This window comes from Hyperolius riggenbachi, chromosome 8 (genome assembly GCF_040937935.1).
Source record: "Hyperolius riggenbachi isolate aHypRig1 chromosome 8, aHypRig1.pri, whole genome shotgun sequence".
In the NCBI taxonomy this organism is placed as follows: domain Eukaryota; kingdom Metazoa; phylum Chordata; class Amphibia; order Anura; family Hyperoliidae; genus Hyperolius; species Hyperolius riggenbachi.
The window spans coordinates 87,176,997-87,200,320 of NC_090653.1; the positions used below are offsets into that span (position 1 = coordinate 87,176,997).

Genomic DNA, 23,324 nt, shown 5'->3' on the forward strand with positions numbered 1-23,324 from the left:
GCAGTTATATTTTGAAAATAAACAAAAAATGGCAGTTGGAAAGTGGTCACTCACTGATTCAGTTGAGATGGTCACTCACTGATTCAGTTGAGTTGGTCACTCACTGATTCAGTTGCGTGAGCTTGAGCAGAGCAGAAAGCGTTGTCTGAGCTTGTGCTTAGGAGAAAGAAGAGCGTGATCTATATACAGAGGAAGAGCAGGATGGGGTGAGTACCGAGAAGATGATTTTCCAGGCCTGGGTGTTTTGCTGGCAGGGGCATAGCAATAGGGGGGTGCAGAGGTTGCGACCGCATCGGGGCCCTTGAGCCAGAGGGGTCCTCCCTTAACTGCAGTATGAGCTCTCTATTGGTCCTGTGCTCATTATAATCACTTCTATAGATGCTTTGAATGGTAGTAATCATTAACAAACTGTTCCCCATCCCCTTCTTGCACCTCTGACACTGTAGTTGCCATTGGCAGGTTTTGGTGCGCCGTATCAACTGTTATGTATAGAATGCTTGGGGGGACCCATGTAAAACTTGCATCGGGGCCCACAGCTCCTTAGCTATGTCACTGTTTGCTGGCCACACCTAGGGGAGGAGCTGACACACCTCTCCACCCTAGTCTGATCAGGTTCAGGCTTCTTTTACACTGCAGTGGGTGGGTGTTTGGGGGGGTGTTGCAGGTTTCTGTGCATTGGTGTGGTTGGGGGGTCTCCCAGGTAGCAGGGCAGGGGCTATTATACGGGGAGCCTTACAAACACACAGGCACAGTGGCGTAGCAATAGGGGTTGCAGAGGCCTCGACCGCACCAGGGCCCTTGGGACAGATGGGCCCACAACTGTCTGTAACATTAGCTCTATATTGGTACTGTGCTTGTTATGATCACTTCTATTAATGATTTGAATGATAATAATGATAAGCTGTTCCTGATCCGCTTCTTGCACCTCTGACACTGTGGTTGTCCTTGGCAGATTTTGGTGCGCTGTATCAATTGTTATGTATACAGTACTTGGGGGGGCCCATGTAAAACTCGCACCAGGGCCTATAGCTCCTTAGCTACGCCACTGCACAGGCACAGATGTTTCCCCAGTGTTAGTTACCCCCCTCCCCACAGTGCCCAATTATTATTATTTAGTATTTATATAACGCCGACATCTTCCGCAGTGCTGTACAGAGTATGTTGTCTTGTCACTTAACTGACCCTCAAAGGAGCTCACAATCTAATCCCTACCATAGTTATATATCTATGTATGCATCGTTTAGTGTTTGCATCACAGTCTAGGGCCAATTTTAGGGGGAAGCCAATTAACTTATCGGTATGTTTTCTTGTGGGAGGAAACCAGAGTGCCCAGAGAAAACCCACACAGACACGGAGAGAACATACAAACTCCTTGAAGATGTTGACCTGGCAGGAATTGAAACTGGCGACCCAGCGCTGCAAGACAAGAGTGCTAACCACTACGCCACCGTGCTGCCCGCGCAGTGAAATGGGCATGGGATAAATATCGTTATCAACATTAGAACATTAAAATGTTTGAAATATGTTATCATTTTAGAAACTTGCAACATTATAGTTTTTTTTGTTATATTATATTGTTTGTAAAGATTTTAAATAATCAAATATGTTATTGTTTCTATGTGTGTAAAGGTGTTTGTGCAAGGGGGTTGGTTAGGGTTAGGAGCCACCATGGGGTGGTTAGGGTTAGGCACCACCAGGGGGACTGGTAATGGTTAGGCACCACCAGGGGGTGGTTAGGTTTAGGCACCGCCAGGGGATGGCTCTGTGTGAGAGTAGGGTTAGGTTAAGCTGTATTGATGAATTATGTTACAATTTTTAAAGTTAATATCTTGTCGTTTTCATTTCCAGTCTTGTTATTTAGTGGGGCCCTTTTTCTGCACGCGCTTTTTTCATGCACCCGAAAGCTAGATGTTCCCCCAGCTAAAGTCAGCCATACCATAGGCCCATGGGTCTGGCCTCTCTGTCTGTTTACTGCTAGCAAAGCCACAAAAAGGAAGTAGACTGCTTTGGAGAGGCTTAGTTATAATGCAAGCACATGTAGCCGATAGGCACTCCGTTGCTGAGAGTTAAGCAGTAAGATCATGTTTATACTGTACAGCAAATGCCAGGTACAGAGTTGAACCTGGGATATGTTGTATAACCAAGATCTTACCGCCACAATCTCCAGGTGTTAGTGCTGTCACTGCAGATGCACTACTAAGCATGCGCCCGCTTGATAGTAGACAGAGTTCCTTTAGTGCCCGATGGTCTAGGTTCTCAACATGTGGGTTACTTATGCTGGACTCAATGGGTACTTAACCATTTCAGCCCGCTGGGATTTTTCACCTTATTCATCAGAGCAATTTTCACCTCCCATTCATTTGCTAATAACTTTATCACTACTTATCACAATTTATTGATCTATATCTTGTTTTTTCCGCCACTAATTAGGCTTTCTTTGGGTGGTACATTTTGCTAAGAATTTTTTTTTTAATAAATGCATTTTAACAAGATTAATAAGAAAAAAATGGAAAAAATTCATGATTTCAGTTTTTAACCATTATAGCTTTAAAATAATCCACGCTTCTATAATTAAAACCTATGTATTTCATTTGCCCATTTGTCACAGTTATGACACCATTTAAATTTTGTCCCTATCACAATGTATGGCGCCAATATTTTATTTGGAAATAAAGGTGCATTTTTTCCCATTTTGCGTCCATCACTATTTACAAGCTTATAATTTAAAGAATGTTCCCCCTTCACATGCATATTTAAAAAGTTCAGGCCCTTAGGTAACTATTTATGTCTTTTTTTTTTCTTTATTTGTAATTTTTTTTCCCATTAAAAATTGTATTTGGGTAATATTTTGGTGTGGGAAATAAACAGTTATTTTTTAATGTTATTATATGTGTAAATTGTAATGTAAAAAATATGTAGATGTAGTTTTACTATTTGGCCACAAGATGGCCACCTTGAATTTTTTTTCCCCCTCCTTGTGCTTCTCGCTAAGCGGAAGTACAAGGGGGATGCGGAAATATTTCCGGGCAAAAAAACTGAAGCGGCTTGTAAGAGCGTTCGGTTTTTCTGCTGGGGAGACGGATCGGTGATGGGGAACCATGTTCCCGTTCACTGATCCCAGGGCTACCGGCGGACACCACGGGGGCGCGCCCGTGATCGCGTCCAGGCGGCAGAAATAGTTAAAGGACATCCAAGGCGAAAAAAAACTGAGATAAACAATTGTATCAATCCTCCTACTTCTATAAATGAATTTTAAAGTTATCCCACAGTTTTATTTTATATTTAAATAAACTTTTTAAGCTTTTACTGTTTCATGGCCTTTTCTCAATGACACATTAATTGAAGTATGCCAGGGCTAAAATATATGAACTATTGAAGCTTTTTATCTCTTTCCTGCTCTTAACCACTTTGTCCTTTGATACAGTATATCTACGTCAGCTGTGGCACCCTCCAAGCCACAGCCACGTAGATATACTGACCTGCTTGCAGCCCTATTGTGCAGGAACAGGTGCACTTCAGAGCGCACCTCCCGGCACTAACAGCTGCAATACTAATTGGTGAAAGGGAAAATGTTCCCTTGTAGCCAATTAGTGACCCCCCCCCCCCGCGTATGAACGATCACCGCTGTAGCAAACAGCTGTGATCCTTCATCTCTCCCCTCGGTGGCCAGATCTGTTAAAAAAACGGATCAGAAAGCAGCCTGACTCACCTTATTTCGGTCCAGCGATCAGCCTGCAGCCCGAGCCTCCGATCCCCACGCAGCCCTGTGATGCTGAATAGCCGGGGCCCGGCTTGATGACGTCATCAAGCCGGGACCCGGTATCCAGCATTACAGGGCTGCGTGCAGAGGTGGGATCGGAGGCTCGGGCTGCAGGCTGATCGCTGGAACGAGATAAGATGAGTCAGGCTGCTTTCTGATCCTTTTTTTTAACAGATCTGGCCACCGAGGGGGCTTCCTGGGTGGGGGGTGGGGCATCTGGCTGGCCCTTATGGGGGTGTGTGGACCCCTGGTGGAGGGTAAAATGTGCAGCTGGGGGGTGGGATAAAGTAAGAGGGGACACATTTTAATTTTAAGTGTATAATTTTATACTGGGGGCAGGTCTGGCTATAATGGTGAGGGGGGGGGGCCCTAATCCTGGGTGCACTCGCTAATCCTGAGGGCGCATCTGGCTATAATGGGGGACCACTATTCCTGGGGACACATTTAGTTATGATGAGGGGCAGCAATCCTGGGGATACATCTGTCTATCTATACTGGGAGGTGCCAAACACAGAGGACACATCAGGCTATACTGGGGGTGACTGATATTGGGGACACATCTGGCTATAGGGGGGGGGGGGGATCTGATACTCGGGACACATTTTGCTATCTATACTGGGTGGACATAATACTGGTGTCATGTTTTTGTCTCCTGTGGCACTTTTTATTTTTAAACTGGAATTGATAAAAACTGAGAAAAATTGCATTTTTTTTTTCATTTTTCCCCTCTTTTTCCCATTAAAATGCATAGAAAACTTTTTTGGTCTAGGGACAAAATACCCGCCAATGAAAGTCTAGTTTGTCCTGAAAAAAACGATACCTAGATCATTTAGGTGTCGTGAGTAGGAATAAAGTTATAGCTGATTAAAAAGGGACATTGCTAAAACGTCAAAATTGCTCTTGTCAATAAGGGGAAAACAAGGTCTGGATGCGAAGTGGTTAAAAGCCATTTACTGCCACAAAATTGTTTTATAGCTGCAATTCCTTATCATGAGGGTTACGCTAGAGTCTGAGCCGGTCCCGACCCAGACAGGAACTGCCACTTACATTCCTGATTTTTAACTCTTTCAGGCAGAGAAAGAAAAAAAGGAACACAGCCTAGTTATTTGTGTACTAGGCACTATACATACCCATGTCTATCTCATCATGTCACATGTCACCTCGTGAGTCCTTATGTTATGCAATCAAATCACTCTAGTGAGTTCTTAGGCATACAAAATATACTGTAAATCATAAATAACCTGTAAAAATATTTTTTGTTAATGAAAAAACATCTGGAAATATTTAGAAGTTAATCATATGTAAGGTATGTATTTCAAAAACAGATCATTCACACAAAAGGAACAGATATTTTCCTCTGCCTGCATGTGTAATAACAGTAATAACACCAGGGAAAGTAGTTACATATTTTCCACCCTGCATTGAAGTGTACTCGAGTTGACATATGACATGGTGAGATAGACCTGTGTATGTACAGTAGCAAATATATTAATAACTAGGCTGTGTTTCCGTTTTTCTTTTCCTGCCTGAGAGAGTTACCCTACAGGCATGTAAGTGACAGCTTCTCTCATGTAGGACCCTTGTCAGATTATAGCGTAACCCTCACTGATAAGGAATTACAGCCATAAAACTCTTTCCTAGCAGAGAAGAGCTTCTGAGGGCAGGAGATAGATAAAAAGGTCAACTATTCCTATGTTTTAGCACTGGGACACTTAACCTCCCCGGCGTTCTATTGAGATCGCCAGGGAGGCTGCGGGAGGGTTTTTTTTTAATAAAAAAAAAACTATTTCATGCAGCCAACTGAAAGTTGGCTGCATGAAAGCCCACTAGAGGGCGCTCCGGAGGCGTTCTTCCGATCGCCTCCGGCGCCCAGAATAAACAAGGAAGGCCGCAATGAGCGGCCTTCCTTGTTTTGCTTAGATCGTCGCCATAGCGACGAGCGGAGTGACGTCATGGACGTCAGCCGCCTCCGATCCAGCCCTTAGCGCTGGCCGGAACTTTTTGTTCCGGCTGCGCAGGGCTCAGGCGGCTGGGGGGACCCTCTTTCGCCGCTGCTCGCGGCGAATCGCCGCAGAGCGGCGGCGATCAGGCAGCACACGCGGCTGGCAAAGTGCCGGCTACGTGTGCTGCACTTTATTTGAAGAAAATCGGCCCAGCAGGGCCTGAGCGGCAGCCTCCGGCGGTGATGGACGAGCTGAGCTCGTCCATACCGCTCAGGAGGTTAATAGATTGTCATTGAACAGAGTCAAGAAAAACATTAAGGGCCTATTTCCACTACACGCAGATTGGATGCAGAATTAATGCAGCATGAATGCAGAAAAACTGACTCCAATGAATGCCTATGGGAAAATCTGCATCAGAAAAATCGTGTTTAGTGGAAACAGGCCCATAGGCATTCATTGGAGTCAGTTTTTCTGCATCCATTTTGCATCCAATCTGTGTGTAGTGGAAACAGGCTCTAAGGCTTTGTTCAGTGTTCACATCTAAAATCGCAATCGCTGAGGCCAGCGTTTTGCGATTTTGTGAGTGATTTTTGTTTCCCCGATCCCGGCGCTTACCTGTGCACTTCGATATTGTATAAAGCATTTTTCTAAGCCCTTTTGCAGAGCGGTTCTGTTTGTTCACTTCCTGATGTCAGTCAGGAAGTGAACTCTTTCACCCTGAAATGAATAAATACAATGTATTTATTCATGAAAGCGCAAATGCAATTGATGCATAAAGCGATTTTGTGAGCATTTTGCGCTTTTCCTATACCTTCCATTATAGCAAAATCTCCCCAAAAATGGTGCAGGCAGCGCTTTGGTCAGCGGAAAGCAGACAAAACGAGCAGATATGAACAGTTCCATAAGGAATCATTGCACAATCGCTTTTATGGTGATTTTGAAATCGCTGGTGCTGAAAAAATAACTAAACGCCCTAGGTGTGAACAAGCCTTAAATCTACTTTGTAAATGTTTAAAGGGGTTATCTGTATAGTTTTCAAAAACTAGACGAATGCAATTGCGCGTGCACGGCTGCACACGTCCTAGTTCCTGCGCAGTACAAATGTTTTCATATTGCGCCTGCGCATTATGCTCCCGGAGACGCGAACAGGAGCGAGGCCACACGTGGCAGCGCAGGCACAGTTGTACTCGTCTAGTTAGATAAATAATTGGACCGTGAAAGGAGGCGGGGAACAGAGGATCATAGGAGGATGGCGCGGGAAAGGACAGCTGCAGGGGGCCGGTTAGAAGCCCCAGGTAAGTGTCAGTTCTTGTTTTTAAAAACTATCCACAGAACCACTTTAAACATAAAATAAAATCATGGAATATCTTAAAACAAATAGTTTATCTCAGTTTATTATAACTGAAAGAACAACTGATGAGCAAGGTAATGCCCATGTTTCACTATGGTTCACATGGACACAGTTTAACAGTGTGCTGACCAGGAAGCTGTTATGGGGTAATGGCCATTTTCAAAATGGAGGACGGATAATTCTATTGATCACAGTGGACAAACAGTACGCAGAAGAGGAGAAAGGGATTGATGAGTAGACTATACATAGGTATACTGTATATGACATGTGTATGTTTATTTTTGACTTTTTTAGTTCAGGTTTGCGTTAAGATTAGTGGACACCTGTAATGGCTGCAACCCGTAGTGATCTGATGCGATTGCTAGGGTGACAGTTCTGGCAAAGAATACTGTACAGACAGACAGACAGCTTCTGTGCTGTTACCTAGCAGTGCTCTTGCATTTGGATCCAATCACTACAGACCACTGGCCTACAAACAATGATGTGGGGGAGGGCGTAGCAGAGCTGGTACAATGTCCTCCAGCACCCAAGGCTGAGACACCAAAGTGCGCCCCTCCATCCCTCCCACCCCAGCCGTCACACACTGATTGCTATTAGACTAGGAGGTGACACCCCCCCCCCAACACCTTAATCTCTAGTTATCTGGCTTGCAGTCACTGCCATGCATCCCCTTGTCTTATTTGTTTATGCTTTAAACACAAAAAGGGAATGATAGCTGAGTGAGTTGTGCGCCCCCTCCTACACTGCGCCCTAAGGCTGGAGCCTCTCTCGCCTCTGCCTCGGCCCAGCCCCGGGTGAGGAGTAGGCAGGGGAGGGGGGGGGGGGGTGACAAATAGACAAGCCAGCTGCTGAGTCTGTAAGATGAATGCACTTCTATAGTGCATGGAGAAGCCATGGTGTCTGAGAGTGCCCTGTATGTCCCGCCCGTTTAACTGTAGCACTGATTGGAAGAGTGCGCCCTCTGACACAGCTGCTCCGCCCACCCACTCCTTTGCTTGTGTCTACACAACAAGCTCTCCTGTAGAGACGTAGCGAGCGGTTCGCCGGCGAACGGTTCCAGGCGAACTTCGCGGAAGTTCGATTTGCCCATAATTCACTATGAGGGTCAACTTTGACCCTCTGCATCACAGTCAGCAGGCACATTGTAGCCATTCAGGCTACACTAAGCCCTGGAGCCCCCCCCCCCCCCCCTCCCTTTTATAAGGCAGGCTCGCTGGCCATGACACTCACTCGTGTGCCTGCTGCAAATAGACAGACTAGGGAGAGCTGCTGCAGATTTTTTCTCCTAGGGAAAGATTAGTTAGGCTCTTGGCTTGCTCCTGGCTGATTGTTATTGCTAAAATATCACCCCTCAACAGCTCTTTTGAGAGCTAATGTTTTCCTGATGTGTTTTTTTTTTTTGTGTGTGTTGCTCACTGACACTGACATTATACAGCCTTATCTGTTGCAGCTGGACCTTGGTAATTGTAATTACTGTGCCAACCAGGCCCTGCCTAACTATCTATACTGGGACACCTACCTACCTATACTAGGGGACCTACCTATGCCTACCTACCTATACTGGGACTCCTACCAATGCCTAGCTAACTACTGGGACACCTACCTACCTATACTGGGGCTCCTACCTATGCCTACCTACCTATACTGGGACTCCTACCTATGCCTACCTACATACAAGAAGATAATAAGGTTGTTACTTCATTGTGGACAGACCAAATTTGATTAGCTGGACAGTCACTGTTGTTCTATCATTGAGCTACCACAGCCCGGCGACCATATGGGCTGGAAAACTGCCACGGCCTGCACTCTGGCCATGTTGCGCACCAGTCCAGCACGGCCGTCACTACACAAACAGCTGATTGTGGTGCGTTACACAGTGAGTTTGGTGTGTCAGTGTGAAGCAGTACTCTAATTACACTCCCTGATTGATGTATACACATACAAGATGTTTTAAAGCACTTTAGGCCTGCAATTTAGCATTCAATGTGATTTCTACCCTTAAAATGCTGCTTTGCGTCAAATCCAGATTTTTCCCCGGGACTTTGGGCATGTATCCCACTCCGCCATGCCCCCTCCAGGTGTTAGACCCCTTGAAACATGTTTTCCATCACTTTTGTGGCCAGCATAATTTTTTCTATTTTTCAAAGTTCGCCTCCCCGATAAAGTGTATTGCGGTTCACGAACTTTTCCGCGAACCGAACCTTCCGCGAAGGTTCGCGAACCGAAAATCGGAGGTTTGCGACATCACTACTCTCCTGTACTTGCATGCTGTCTGGCTGGAAGACAGGAATCACTCCTCTTTTCACACAGCATAGCTGTGCTTCCAGCCTGGACTCTGCAGGCACCAGCTTATCAAATCAAATCAAAAATAGCTTTATTGACATGACCAAGTTTCAATACAGGCATTGCTAATGCAGGGGGAATGAGGGAGATGGGATGGGGTGGGGTGGGGGTGCAGTGAGTTAGCAGTTCGTGGACTGGTTTCTATGAACACAAGAAGAAAAACACAACATGCAGGACTTTTTTTAATCACATCAAATTGGAATTGCATGTAGTGTAAAAGAGCATTTACAGCAGGGGTCCCCAAAATGATTTGGGACCACTTTCTAGTCTAAACATTTATCCGGGGACCGGCTATGTGGGTGAGTGTGTGTTTGGGGGGTGTTGGAGGTGTCTGTGCATTGGTGTGGTTGTGGGTCTCCCAGGTAGCAGGGCAGGGGCTATTATACAGGGAGCCTTACAAACCTCACACAGGCACAGTTGTTTCCCCAGTTTAAAAAATCTCTCTCTCGCTTTTTTGCAGAGCTTACCTGAGTCATCTGTGGAGAGGACGGGCAACCGATCCTGGGAATGGAGCGAGGGACGGAGTTGAGCCAGGTGAGAACCATAGCAATTCAACTATAACCCCAACACAGCAACATTCCACTGTTCAGCTCTGTGTCATAGCTTACTAGTACCCCATAATGCTTCCCAGTACCCCCATAAAGCTTCCCAGTACCCAATAATGCTAATCAGTACCCCAAAATGCTTTTCAGTACCCCCATAAAGCTTCCCACTGCCCCCATAAATCTTCCCAGTACCCAATAATGCTTCCCAGTACCCCCATAATGCCTCCCAGTACCCCCATAAATCTTCCCAGTACCCAATAATGCTTCTCAGTACCCCATAACGCCTCCCAGTACCCCCATAAAGCTTTCCAGTACCCCATAATGCTTCCCAGAACCCCATCATGCTTCCCAGTACCCAATAATGCTTCCCAGTACCCCCATAATGCCTCCCAGTACCCCCATAAAGCTTTCCAGTACCCCATAATGCTTCCCAGAACCCCATCAAGGTTCCCAATACCCCCATCATGCTTCCCGGTACCCCCATAATGCTTCCCAGTATCCAATAATGCTTCCCAGTACCCCCATAAAGCTTCCCAGTACCCCATCATACTTCCCAGTACCCCCATAATGCTTCCCAGTACCCCCTAATGCTTCCCAGTACCCTCATAAATCTTCCAAGTACCCCATAATGCTTCCCAGTACCCCAAAATGCTTCTCAGTACCCCAAAATGCTTCTCAGTACCCCCAGAAAGCTTTCCAGTACCCCAAAATGCTTCCCAGTACCCCATAATGCTTCCCGGTACCCTATCATGCTTCCCAGTACCCCCATAAAACTTCCCAGTACCCCATCATGCTTCCCAGTACCCCGTAATGCTTCCCAGTACCCCCATAATGCTTCCCAGTACCCCCATAATGCTTCCTAGTACCCCCATAAAGCTTTCCAGTACCCCCATAATGCTTCTCAGTACCCCATCATGCTTCCCAGAACCACATAATGCTTCACAGTACCCCATAAAGGTTCCCAATACCCCCATCATGCTTCTCAGTACCCATCATGCTTCCCAGTACCCCATCATGGTTCCCAGTACTCCACTAGTAGGCCCCACCTTCCGAGTACCCCATAATAACAGAATTTCCAGTACTCCCATAGTGTGCCCCACCTCCTCAGTACCCCATAATGTGTCCAGTGGTGTAGGAACCACCATAGCAGCCATATCCATGCTATGAGGCCTGTAGCCATTATAGCAATAAGGGCAGGGCCCGATGTTCCTGGATGCAAGTGCTTTTTTCCTGTCTCCTTATGTCCAGCCTGGCCGTGATCACCACCCCTACCAACCTTATCCCCCCCCCCCCCCCATGCCGCAGCTCATTGAAGCAGAAGGCTGACAAGTGAAAGGGGACTATTTTTCACCAGCCGCCTCATCGTGGATTGATACAGCAAGCTCGGTTCCTGACAATCAGTTCTTAGTTCCGTCTGGGAACAGAGCAGTACTGTGCTGGCCGTGGATCCACCCCCTCCCCTCCATGCTGCCTCTACACATGGAGAGAGCCGGAGGGGAGACAGAAAGAGGAAAGGACACAGAGATGAGCTGCGTGGCAGGGGACTGAGTTTTGCCACCATGCAGCCACTCCATCAGTCTCCTCTACTGTCAGGCTGACTGCCTCCCACACCTGCCACTCTGCCAGAGGGAGAAGGGGAATGAAGGGAAAAGCAGCATGCTGTGCCACATCACCTGTCACCACCCCATCAGTGCCAGGCAGTAGGCAGCAAGCATTTACTAACCTACGGGGGCTGCTTCATGCCCCCCATCTATATGAGGGCTTTATTTTGCGGCTTCCTGTGCTGCAGAACTGCAGGTTGAAATATCCATAGTAAAATTGTGTGCCCTAGGCCACCACAGTGCATGCTGGTGGAGGTGTATTCCATTCATTTGGTTACATCACCCAGCATGCACTGTGGTGGCCTAGGGCACGCGACATTACTGCAGATATTTAAACCTACAGTTCCCGCAGCACAGGAAGCAGCAAGCCGGGGGCCTCATATAGATGGGGGCATAGAGAAGCCCCCATAGGATAGTAAATGCTTGCCTCCCACCCCACAAGCCCACAGCATTTACCAACCACCCTTAAGGTGGCCACACACCATACAGTTTTTTAAATATCTGTTCAATTTAAGAATTGCAATAAATTTTTCTGACTGATTGTAACATTTCAAAAATCTGACCAATGTACCACACACCTATGTTCAATTTGCCCCCAATTATGATAAAACTGATTGCAAACTCTGAGAAAAGGGCTAGGGTGTGTATATAAATAAACTGACAATCTAACACACACCATACAATCTTTAAAAAAATTGAAAATAAATATCTATCATTCCGGATCGATATAAATCGGAAAAAATGAGAAATCCGATCAGATTTTTCAGTCGAATGAAAAAAAAGCTTTCTTTTATTTATTTGTCGTTTGTGGTGCTTGGGTCTCTTTAAAGGGACCTGAGCATCCCATTTGAACAATATATCAAAAACCTCCCCTTAAGGGCATGAAGAAGCAAGATGGAGGCAGTTGTATACAGGGGCTATGGGGTCCAGTCATTTCTTGCTATGCTCCTAAATGTGTCCCAGCTTCCCAGCACTCTCATATGTCCCGGCTTCTCAGGAGCCCATAAGGTGTCCAATATTTCCAGCACCGCATAATGTATCCCAGCCTCCAGCTTCTCTGTACCCCCATAGTGTATTACATGTTTCCAGTACCCATAATGTATCCCAGCCTCCAGCTTCTCTGTCCCCTTATAGTGTATTACATGTTTCCAGTACCCATAAACTGTGTTTCTGCTTACCATTGCCTCCCTGGTGTGTGACTAGTGATGGACCGGGGCTGTACTGACCGGGACCACTCTGACAAGCATTGGGTCTAGAATGCAATTTTACCTCTGTGTACAAATGGGACTGCAGTTACCACTGATGGGGCTACAGTGACTGGGACTACTGACCATTAACAGGGGCTGACCTATGACACTTACAGACACACTACACTGTGACACTAACAGACACGCTACACTGTGATACTGACAGACACGCTGCACTTTGACGCTGACAGACACGCTGCACTGTGACGCTGACAGACACGCTGCACTGTGACGCTGACAGACACGCTGCACTGTGACACTGACAGACACACTGCACAGTGACGCTGACAGACACACTGCACTGTGATACTGACAGACACGCTGCACTGTGACACTGACAGACACGCTGCACTGTGACACTGACAGACACGCTGCACTGTGACACTGACAGACACGCTACACTGTGATACTGACAGACACGCTGCACTGTGACGCTGACAGACACACTGCACTGTGATACTGACAGACACGCTACACTGTGATACTGACAGACACGCTGCACTGTGACGCTGACAGACACACTGCACTGTGATACTGACAGACACGCTGCACTTTGACGCTGACAGACACGCTGCACTGTGACGCTGACAGACACGCTGCACTGTGACGCTGACAGACACGCTGCACTGTGACACTGACAGACACACTGCACAGTGACGCTGACAGACACACTGCACTGTGACACTGACAGACACACTGCACTGTGACATTGAGACACTATACAGCAACAATGACAAAATGACAAGCACACACTGGTGACTCTGATTGCCACATTGCACTGTGACACTGACATGCTCTCTACTGTGACACTGACATGCACTCTACTGTGACGCTGACAGACACATTGCATTGTGTGGCACGTTTAGGCAAACTGACAAACACAAAACAAGCATTTACGGATTGTGCATAACCCTTTCATAATGTAGCCCCACAATGGTAAATATATTTTTTTAAACAAACCATGTATGTTGGTACAATATATGGGATTTTAGAATGGAATAGAGGGACTGTGGGATTTGTTTCCAAAACAGGGACAGTTGTAAGACATGCCACTGCGTCTGCCATGCAGCTCCCATGTCTTTTCACTTGCTGGACAGGTTTGTATCCAAAACCAGGTTAGTTGGGAGATAAAGTTTAGGTGAATGAGGAGGGTGATATAACTAAATAGTAAAGGTTGGTGTTAAAGAATACATCCAAGCTGCTAAAAAAAAAAAAAGATCCATTTACCTGGAGCTTCATCCAACCCGTGACAGCCATCCTGTGCCCTCACCGCAGCTCCGGTGGCTCCCGGTCTTCTCCGTTGGTGCAGCTGACCTCGCCAGGTTGGGTTCCGGGTCGGCTTCTTCTGCGCTCCACTACGCGGGTCACGTGGTCTCTCCGACGTCATCAGGACGGTACTGCACAGACGCAATAGTTCTGCACCTGTGCAGTACTGTCCTGATGACGTCGGCGAGACCATGTGACCCACGCGGTGGGGCGCAGAAGAAGGCGACCCGGAACCCGATCGGTCGGCTGCACCAGCGGAGAAGGCCGGGAGCCACTGGAGCTGCGGCGAGGGCACAGGACGGCTGCCATGGGCTGGAGGAAGCCCCAGGCAAGTGGATCTTTTTTTTTTTCTTTTTTTTAGCAGCTTGGATCACTCCTTGGATCACTCCTTGGATCACTCCAGGCATGGGAGGACTTAGTGATTAGGGTTAGGTGTAACCCAGGCAGTAAGGTTAGGGATAGTCATAGAAAGAGGGAGTGGTTAAGGTCAGGTGTAACCCAGGCAGTAAGGTTAGGGAAAGGCATGGGAGGAGGGAGTGATTAGGGTCAGGACCCAGGCAGTAAGGTTAGGGATAGTCATAGAGGGAGGAAGTGATTTGGGTCAGGTGTAACCCAGGCAATAAGGTTACGGATAGTCATAGAAGGAGGAAGTGATTTGGGTCAGGTGTAGCCCAGACAGTAAGGTTAGGGATAAGGCCCATACACACGTCGGATTTTTCCGAACGACGGGTCGTTTGAACATCCCGTCGTCCGCACGCCAAATCGGACGTGTGTACAGACTGTCGTTCAGGTGATAAGACTGGTCTTGAGCGATCCGCTCGGCGGATCGCTCAAAACCAGTCTTGTCACCCGAACGATAGTCTGTACACAAGCCCGATTTGGCGTGCGGACGACTGAACGACAGGACGTTCAAACGACCCGTCGTTCGGAAAAATCCGACGTGTGTATGGGCCTATAGTCATAGAACGAGGTAGTGATTAGAGTCAGGTGTAACCCAGGCAGTAAGATTAGAGATAGGCATAGATGGAGGAAGTGATTAGGGTTAGGTGTAGCCCAGGCAGTAAGGTTAGGGATAGTCATAGAAGAAGGAAGTGATTTGGGTCAGGTGTAACCCAGGCAGTAAGGTTAGGGATAGTCATAGAAGGAGGAAGTGATTTGGGTCAGGTGTAACCCAGGCAGTAAGGTTAGGGAACCCAGGCAGTTAGGTTAGGGATAGTCATAGAAGGAGGTAGTGATTAGAGTCAGGTGTAACCCAGGCAGTAAGATTAGAGATAGGCATAGATGGAGGAAGTGATTTGGGTCAGGTGTAAACCAGGCAGTTAGGTTAGGGATAGTCATAGAAGGAGGAAGTGATTTGGGTCAGGTGTAACCCAGGCAGCAAGGTTAGGGATAGTCATAGAAGGAGGAAGTGATTTGGGTCAGGTGTAACCCAGGCAGTTAGGTTAGGGATAGTCATAGAAGGAGGGAGTGATTTGGGTCAGGTGTAACCCAGCCAGTAAGGTTAGGGATAGTCATAGAAAGAGGAAGTGATTTGGGTCAGGTGTAACTCAGGCAGTGAGGTTAGGGATAGTCATAGAAGGAGGAAGTTATTTGGGTCAGGTGTAACCCAGGCAGTTAGGTTAGGGAAAGGCATAGAAGGAGGGAGTGATTAGGGTCAGGTGTAACCTAGGCAGTAAGGTTAGGGATAGGACAGTAAAGCAACTAGAAGTTGCTAGATAGAAGAGCGGTAATGTAATGATTTCTGACCCCATCTTCTCTTGTCCCTTTCTAGTGGAAGTCCATGTGCACATTCCAACTTCCGTCACCTCTGAAGCAGAGGGCATCCGACTCGTCAACTTTAGTCTAAGAGTTGCGATTTCGGAGCACCCTCAAGACCGGTGGAGGGAAGTGGCAACCTCACAGTGGGGAAACAACCTTGCAGTGCGCGTGACCTTGCGCCTCCCCAGAATACGTCACAGGATCAACGTTAATGTTCCTGTTGGTAAGTCACTGTATATACAATGTAAGTCATTCAAGAAACACCAGTCCTGCTGGCATGCACATCGCCACATCTGCAGAGGGAGAGGGCAGCACATCACCTCATAACCTTGTTAGCTTGGCCAAGTGTGCCATCTGATAGAGGAATGTTCTGTCAGAGATCAAGCGGGGTAAAGGCTTCTATAACACAATTTTACATTTTTTAAAGATTATACATTAGGTTGAATAGAAATATTGGGGTGTATTCAGCAAAGCTTTGCAAGTAGAGCACAGTTCCCCAACCCTGTCCTCAAGGCCCACCAACAGTACATGTTTTGCAGGAATCCACACACAATCACAGGTGGGGTAATTAGTGTCTCAGTAGAGCTGATCAAATACCTCTGTGGATTTCCACAAAACATGCACTGTTGGTGGGCCTTGAGGACAGAGGTGGGGAACACTGGTGCGGTACCCAGGTAATGCAAGCATTATCTAGGTAACATTGGTCACACTAATTGCACAACGTGTGCTAAGGGCTTTGGAGTCGGAGTTGAGGAGTTGGAGCAAAGTTTTGGGTGCCTGGAGTCGCTGGTTTCATAAACTGAGGAGTCAGAGTTGGATAATTTGTGTACCGACTCCACAGCCCTGCATGTGCTGCTTTGTTGTCAGAGGTACTGGTAAAATTGCTCTATGCACTCCCTGTGCATTGCAACTTTACCATCCTTTGCTGAATACACCAACGCTCAGGGCCGGATTTACCATAAGGCACTGCAGGCACATGCCTACAGGCCCTCCCTGAGTGCCTCCCTCCCTCCCTCCTTTCCTATACAGAGTCCTGAGTGGAGTGTAAATGAGAGGTTACTCACCCTGGTCTTTCCACTGACAAGATCACCCTTCAGTCAGGGGCACCTCTAGCTACTTAATACTGAGGTTCTTCTAACTACCCAATACTAGGGGGCACCTCTAGCTACTTATTGTTGAGGGTACTTCTAGCCGCCTAATACTAAGGGGCACCTGTAGACAGGCGGGATTTGTAGGTTCATGGAGGGATAAGTCTAGAGTGCCAGGGCATCTGTGCCTATAGGCTCCTGTCAGGTAAATCCGGGCCTGCCACCGCTGACTCTGATTAAACATTTCTGAGCAGAACACCCCTCGTCGCGCATACCATAAAGATTTCATAAGAAAAATATGTTGTTTTATAATTCAAACCACACTGCTCCTTTCTATCCTGGTTCATTTTCCGTCATATTAACATTTTAAAAATAGTAATATATCAATTTAAAGGATGGAATAAACTTTAGAGTCAATTTAAACACATTTTAGTAGAGAAATATCTATATTTACATAGAAAGAGGGACAAAGTCCTGAAAGAGGGACAAATGAGGAGGAAAGAGGGGCAGAGGAACAGGGCTCCCAAAGAGGGACTGTCCATCCGAAAAAAGGACAGTTGTGAGCTATGCAGTCACCCATTCAATCACCAATCCTATGTTAGGGAACAATGAGGAGTAAATTAACTACAAGGTATACTTTATGGTAGGTACTCTTTAAGAACTTTTGGGGTGTATGCAATAAACTGTGTTAAGCAACATTTTTTTTTTTCAAAATCTTTTTATTGGCAAATTCCAACATATCATTCACATACAGCATATATTTATAAATGAAGTATAAGTATGACATAATGTAGACGTTATAAGCATATGACCCTTATAAGCATACATCCCAATAAATCATCATTATATATACCATAGGTGTCAAAAATAGGACTATACTGAATTATGGTATTTGAAATTGGTCATCCTATACAGACTATACATTAAGTCATATCTGAATATTGCCTAACCAGCAACTAACATTGTTCAACAGAACTAAAATATGTACTAACAGTATTGTAAGCAGACATATGTCAATTTAAGCAACATTTTGTGTGTAAAGTCTTACTTCATCATGAGTAGGGCAGAATGCAATACATTACATGCAATGCATTACGCTCTACTCATCATGCATAAAACTTTACGCATGTAATTCTGCTTAACCCCCTTGCCGGTTATCCCGAGCTCAGCTCGGGGTAACCTGCGCAGGAGGATTCCTCAGGCCCCGCTGGGCCGATTTCTATCAAATAAAAAGCAGCACACGCAGCCGGCACTTTGCCAGCCGCGTGTGCTGCCTGATCGCCGCCGCTCTGCGGCGATCCGCCGCGAGCAGCGGCGAAAGAGGGTCCCCCCAGCCGCCCGAGCCCAGCGCAGCCGGAACAAACAGTTCCGGCCAGCGCTAAGGGCTGGATCGGAGGCGGCAGACGTCAGGACGTCGGCTGACGTCCATGACGTCACTCCGCTCGTCGCCATGGCGACGAGGAAAGCGAAACAAGGAAGGCCGCTCATTGCGGCCTTCCTTGTTACTTTTGATCGCCGGAGGCGATCGAAAGTGCGGATCCGGAGCGCCCTCTAGTGGGCTTTCATGCAGCCAACTTTCAGTTGGCTGCATGAAATAGTTTTTTTTTAATTTAAAAAAAACCCTCCCGCAGCCTCCCTGGCGATTTTAATAGAACGCCAGGGAGGTTAATGCAGTTTATTGCATACAACCCCTTGTGTATTACCCCACTCTGTAAAGTAAAATAGTGTACCCTGGGCAGATTTCCTCTCCCTTCCCATCATGCTTTTGGAACAGGAAGAGAGAGTAAAGCTCCCTAACATGAATATAGACTCTTAAAACCTGAAAAAGTTTCACATTCAATAATAAATGTTCCCTTTCATTGAACTTGTAGGACTTGTAGGACTCGGGACCACCTCTCCACTGGCTTTTGTGTTGTCCTTTCGAGCACCTGGAGCGCGCCTTGCTGACCTGAGGTCCCTTCCGGTAAGAGATTTTGTTTCCATATTTTCAATAAGGATTCGCATACATGAGCTCCAGCGATGGGTAACATTGTCGCATGGAGATGTTTTCCATCAATCTCATGTCTGCAAAACACTGCTGAAGCGCTTTAACCTCCTTAGCGGTGTGCCCGAGACTGTGTCGGGCATACCGCTCTGTGGCCCCAGGAGTACCCCATAAATAAATAATTGTGCCTAATGACTGTAAAGCATATAGCTAGCACTAGGCTAGCTTGTAAGAGTGCTGGGCACCCCTGGATCCCCGCGATCCCCCCGTTTATACGTTACCCCCCCCTAGATCCAGCGATCACGCAGCCTCCCGGGACACAGCACCGGTCTCTCTATGGGGAGGATCGGGTTTGCGCATGACGTCAGCGACGTCATGAGGTCATCTGCGATCCTCCCCATAGTGAAGACCAGAGCTGTCCGGGGAGGCTGCGCCAATCGCTGGATCCAGGCTGGGTAACATATAAATGGGGGAGCGGTGGCGATCAGAGGGTACCCAACACCTTTACTAGCTAGCCTAGTGCTAGCTATATGCTTTACAGTCATTAGGCACAATTATTTTAAAAGCGGGCAAAAAGTAACAAAACCTCTTGAGCGGCGTAACGCTCAGGAGGTTAAGAAGAGTCCCTTTGTACTGTGTCCCATTGGCTGAAAGTAAGAACTTGGTATGCTTCTCATTTTTACTTATATATTTTACAGGAAAATTTGCAGGTGACGCTCCATCGTCAGCAGCCGGAGGAGGAGCAGCCGGAGGAGGAGGAGCCACTGAGTAAAGATGATCAAAAGAAGGTAAAGGAATAAACCTTTTTTTGGGGGGGGGGGGGGTACATTTTAGTGCACTGTAGTGCAGGGAACAGTAATAAGCTATAATATATCCTAGCCTCAAGAGTTAATGTTAGGTAAAAAGGTTGCAGGGAGGGAGGTAGTGGTAGGTGTAGATGGGGGGAGGTTAGTGTTAGGTGTGGAGAAGGGGGAGAGGTTAATGTTATGCTGGATACATACGTTACGACTTTCCGTATGATAGATGCATCTGATTTATAAATTCCCTCATGTCCGATATTACTCCCGATCGATTCTGTGCTTGATTTCTCATAGAAGTGAATGGAAAAAGATAAGAAAAACGAGCGAAGATAAGAGAATCGAGTGCAGAATCGAGCGGAAAAAACTATCAGGTGGGAAAATCGAGCGGAAAATCGTAACAAGTGTACCCAGCATAACATGTGGAAAAAGGGGCAGTTAGTATTAGGTGTGGAAAGGGGGAGGTTAGCTTTAGGTGTGGAGAGGTTAGAGTTAGGTGTGGAGATGGGGAGGTTAGGGTTAGGTGTAGTGATGGGGGAGGTTAGTGTTAGGTGTAGTGATGGGGGAGGTAAGGGTTAGGGGTGGAGAGGGGGGAGGTTAGTGTTAGGAGTGGGGAGGCGTGAGGTTAGTGTTAGGGGTGGAGTGGGGTGAGGTTTGTGTTAGGAGTAGAGACGCGAGGTTAGTTTTAGGATTGGAGAAGGGGGAGGTTAGTGTAACATGTGGAGGGGAGAGGGAGGTTAGGGTTAAGTGTGGAGAGGGGGGAGGTTAGTGTTAGGAGTGGAGAGGGGGGAGGTTAGTGTTAGGAGTGGAGAGGGGGAGGTTAGTGTTAGGAGTGGAGAGGCGGGAGGTTAATGTTAGGGGTGGAGAGGGGGGGAAGTTTGTGTTAGGTGTGGAGACTGGAGATGGGGTGGTTAGAGTTAGGAGTGGAGAGACGCGAGGTTAGTTTTAGGATTGGAGAGGGGGAGGTTAGTACAACATGTGAAGGGGAGGTATGGGGAGGGGGAAGTTAGGTGTGGAGAGGGGGAAGGTTAGGGTTAGGTGTGGAGAGGGGGGAGGTTAGTGTTAGGTGCGGAGAGGGGGGAGGTTAGGGTTAGGTGTGGAGATGGGGGAGGTTAGTGTTAGCTGTGGAGAGGGGGGAGCTTAGTGTTAGTAGTGGAGAGTGGTGAGGTTAGTGTTAGGGGTGGAGAGGGGGTAGGTTAGCTTTAGGTGTGGAGAGGGGGGAGCAGAGCTGGGACAACGTCCTTCAGCACCCAAGGCTGAGACACCAAAGTGCGCCCCTCCATCCTTCCCCCCCAGCCGTCACACACTGATTGCTACTAGACTAAGAGGCGCCCCAGGGCCCCAAACCTCCCCAATACCTTAATCTCTAGTTATCTGACTTGCAGTCACTGCCATGTATCCCCTTTTCCTATTTCTTTCTGCTTCAAACACAATTGGGAATGACAACTGAATGAATTGTGCACCCCCTCCTACACTGCGCCCTGAGGCTGGAGCCTCTCCAGCCTCTGCCTCGGCCCTGGGGGGGAGGTTAGTGTTAGGAGTGGAGAGGGGGAGGTTTGTGTTAGATGTGGAGATGGGGGAGGTTAGTGTTAGGAGTGGAGGGGGGGGGGGGTAGATTTATGTTAGGCTTGGAGATGGGGGAGGTTAGTGTTGAGTGTGGAGAGGTTAGTGTTAGGGGTGGAGAGGGGGGAGGTTTGTGTTAGGTGTGTAGAGGGGGGAGGTTAGGGTTAGGTGTGGAGATGGGGAGGTAAGGGTTAGGTGTGGAGAGGGGGGAGGTTAGTGTTAGCTGTGGAGACAGGGGAGCTTAGTGTTAGGGGTGGAGAGGGGGAGGTTAGGGTTAGGTGTGAAGGGGGGGAGGTTAAGGGGAGGTATGGAGAGAGGGGGAGGTTAGTGTTAGGAGTAGAGAGGGGGGGGGAGTTAATGTTAGGAGTGGAGAGGCGTGAGGTTAGTGTTAGGTTGTTACGGTGCTACGGTGGAAAATACAGCAATATCTGTGTATTCTGTGGTCTATTCTGCCTTCATTGCGCTAATAAGCATTTTCTCCATCCACAGAGGAAGCGGGAAGATGATGGGATGTGCGCCATCTGCCTCGCTGATATCCAGCAGGAAGAGAGGGTGAGGTAAGTAATGCTCATTTCTGTTACACATTTCTATTGTCTTTGCTGTATTTAGTGTCACATATAGCCTCTGTCAGTCTGGATATTAATGTATATTTCTGTTCTCCCTGCAGACGACTTCCGTGCAACCACCCTTTCCACCAGACCTGCATCGATCGTTGGCTGCAGGAGAGCCGGACCTGTCCCCTCTGCAGGAGTCCCATCGCCGCACCCCATCACATCTGAACACCGCTGGATAACAGGCCTTTTTTTGCAGTTTTATTTATGTTTCCTTGTGTTAGGAGTGGAGAGGGGGAGGTTAGGGTTAGGTGTGGAGAGGGGGGAGGTTAGGGTTACGTGTGGAGAGGGGGGAGGTTAGAGTTAGGAATGGCGAGGGGGGAGGTTAGTGTAAGGAGTGGAGAAGCGTGAGGTTAGTGTTAGGAGTGGAAAGGGGGGAGGTTAGGGTTACGTGTGGAGAGGGGGGAGGTTAGTGTTAGGTGTGCAGATGGGGAGGTTTGTGTTTGGTGCGGAGATGGGGGAGGTTAGTGTTAACTGTGGAGAGGAGCGAGGTTAGTGTTAGGTGTGGAGATGGGGGGAGAGTGGACACAGACGGGAGATTCCCTGCATGTATTCTGTGTATTCTGTGGTCTATTCTGCCTTCATTGTACTAATAAGCATTTTCTCCATCCACAGATGAAGATGATGGGATGTGCGCCATCTGCCTCGCTGATATCCAGGAGGAAGAGAGGGTAAGGTAAGTAATGCTCATTTCTGTTACACATTTCTATTGTCTTTGCTGTATTTAGTGTCCCATACAGCCTCTGTCAGTCTGGATATTAATGTATATTTCTGTTCTCCTTGCAGACGACTTCCGTGCAACCACCAATTCCACCAGACCTGCATCGATCGTTGGCTGCAGGAGAGCCGGACCTGTCCCCTCTGCAGGAGTCCCATCGCTGCACCCAGTCACATCTGGCCACTCTGGCTACCTAAATAGGGGGGGGGGGGGGAGAGCTTTCACTCTGGCTACTTAAATTGGAGGGCACTCTGGCTACCTAAAAGGTGTCATTCTGGCTAACTAAAAGGGGGAATGCTGGCTAACTAAAAGGGGGGAATGCTGGCTAACTAAAAGGGGGCAATCTGGCTAACTAAAAGGGAGGCAATCTGGCTAACTAAAAGGGGGGCAATCTGGCTAACTAAAAGGGGGGCAATCTGGCTAACTAAAATGGGGGGAAATCTGGCTAACTAAAAGGGGGGAATGCTGGCTAACTAAAAGGGGGCAATCTGGCTAACTAAAAGGGGGGCAATCTGGCTAACTAAAAGGGGGACACTCTGGCTAAATAAAAGGGGGACACTCTGGCTAAATAAAAGGGGGACACTCTGGCTAAATAAAAGGGGGACACTATGGCTAACTAAAAGGGGGACACCCTGGCTAACTAAAAGGGGGCAATCTGGCTAACTAAAAGGGGGGGCATGCTGGCTAACTAAAAGGGGACACTCTGGCTACCTTAAAGGTGGGCAATCTGGCTAACTAATAGGGGGAAA

At 47.6% G+C, this 23,324-nt stretch overlaps 1 protein-coding gene and 1 long non-coding RNA gene across 3 annotated transcripts in view; one reads left to right on the top strand and one right to left on the bottom strand.

Annotated features, from left to right (window-relative positions):
- LOC137529009 (uncharacterized) overlaps positions 1-22,105 on the top strand; it is a 75,088-nt gene extending 52,983 nt beyond the window's left edge. Inside the window, exons 1-7 of one of the 2 annotated variants that reach the window (XM_068250873.1) lie at positions 78-206; positions 9,858-9,931; positions 15,828-16,037; positions 18,774-18,865; positions 19,585-19,674; positions 21,736-21,803; positions 21,914-22,105. In XM_068250873.1, the coding sequence (XP_068106974.1) occupies positions 202-206; positions 9,858-9,931; positions 15,828-16,037; positions 18,774-18,865; positions 19,585-19,674; positions 21,736-21,803; positions 21,914-22,025 (651 nt within the window). In that variant the 5' untranslated portion in view covers positions 78-201 and the 3' untranslated portion in view covers positions 22,026-22,105. Of the gene's footprint in view, positions 1-77; positions 207-9,857; positions 9,932-15,827; positions 16,038-18,773; positions 18,866-19,584; positions 19,675-21,735; positions 21,804-21,913 lie in introns of those variants that run through there. The other variant, XM_068250871.1, reaches the window with a different exon arrangement.
- LOC137528241 (uncharacterized) overlaps positions 1-23,324 on the bottom strand; it is a 163,869-nt gene that overhangs the window by 83,303 nt on the left and 57,242 nt on the right. The window lies entirely within an intron of this gene.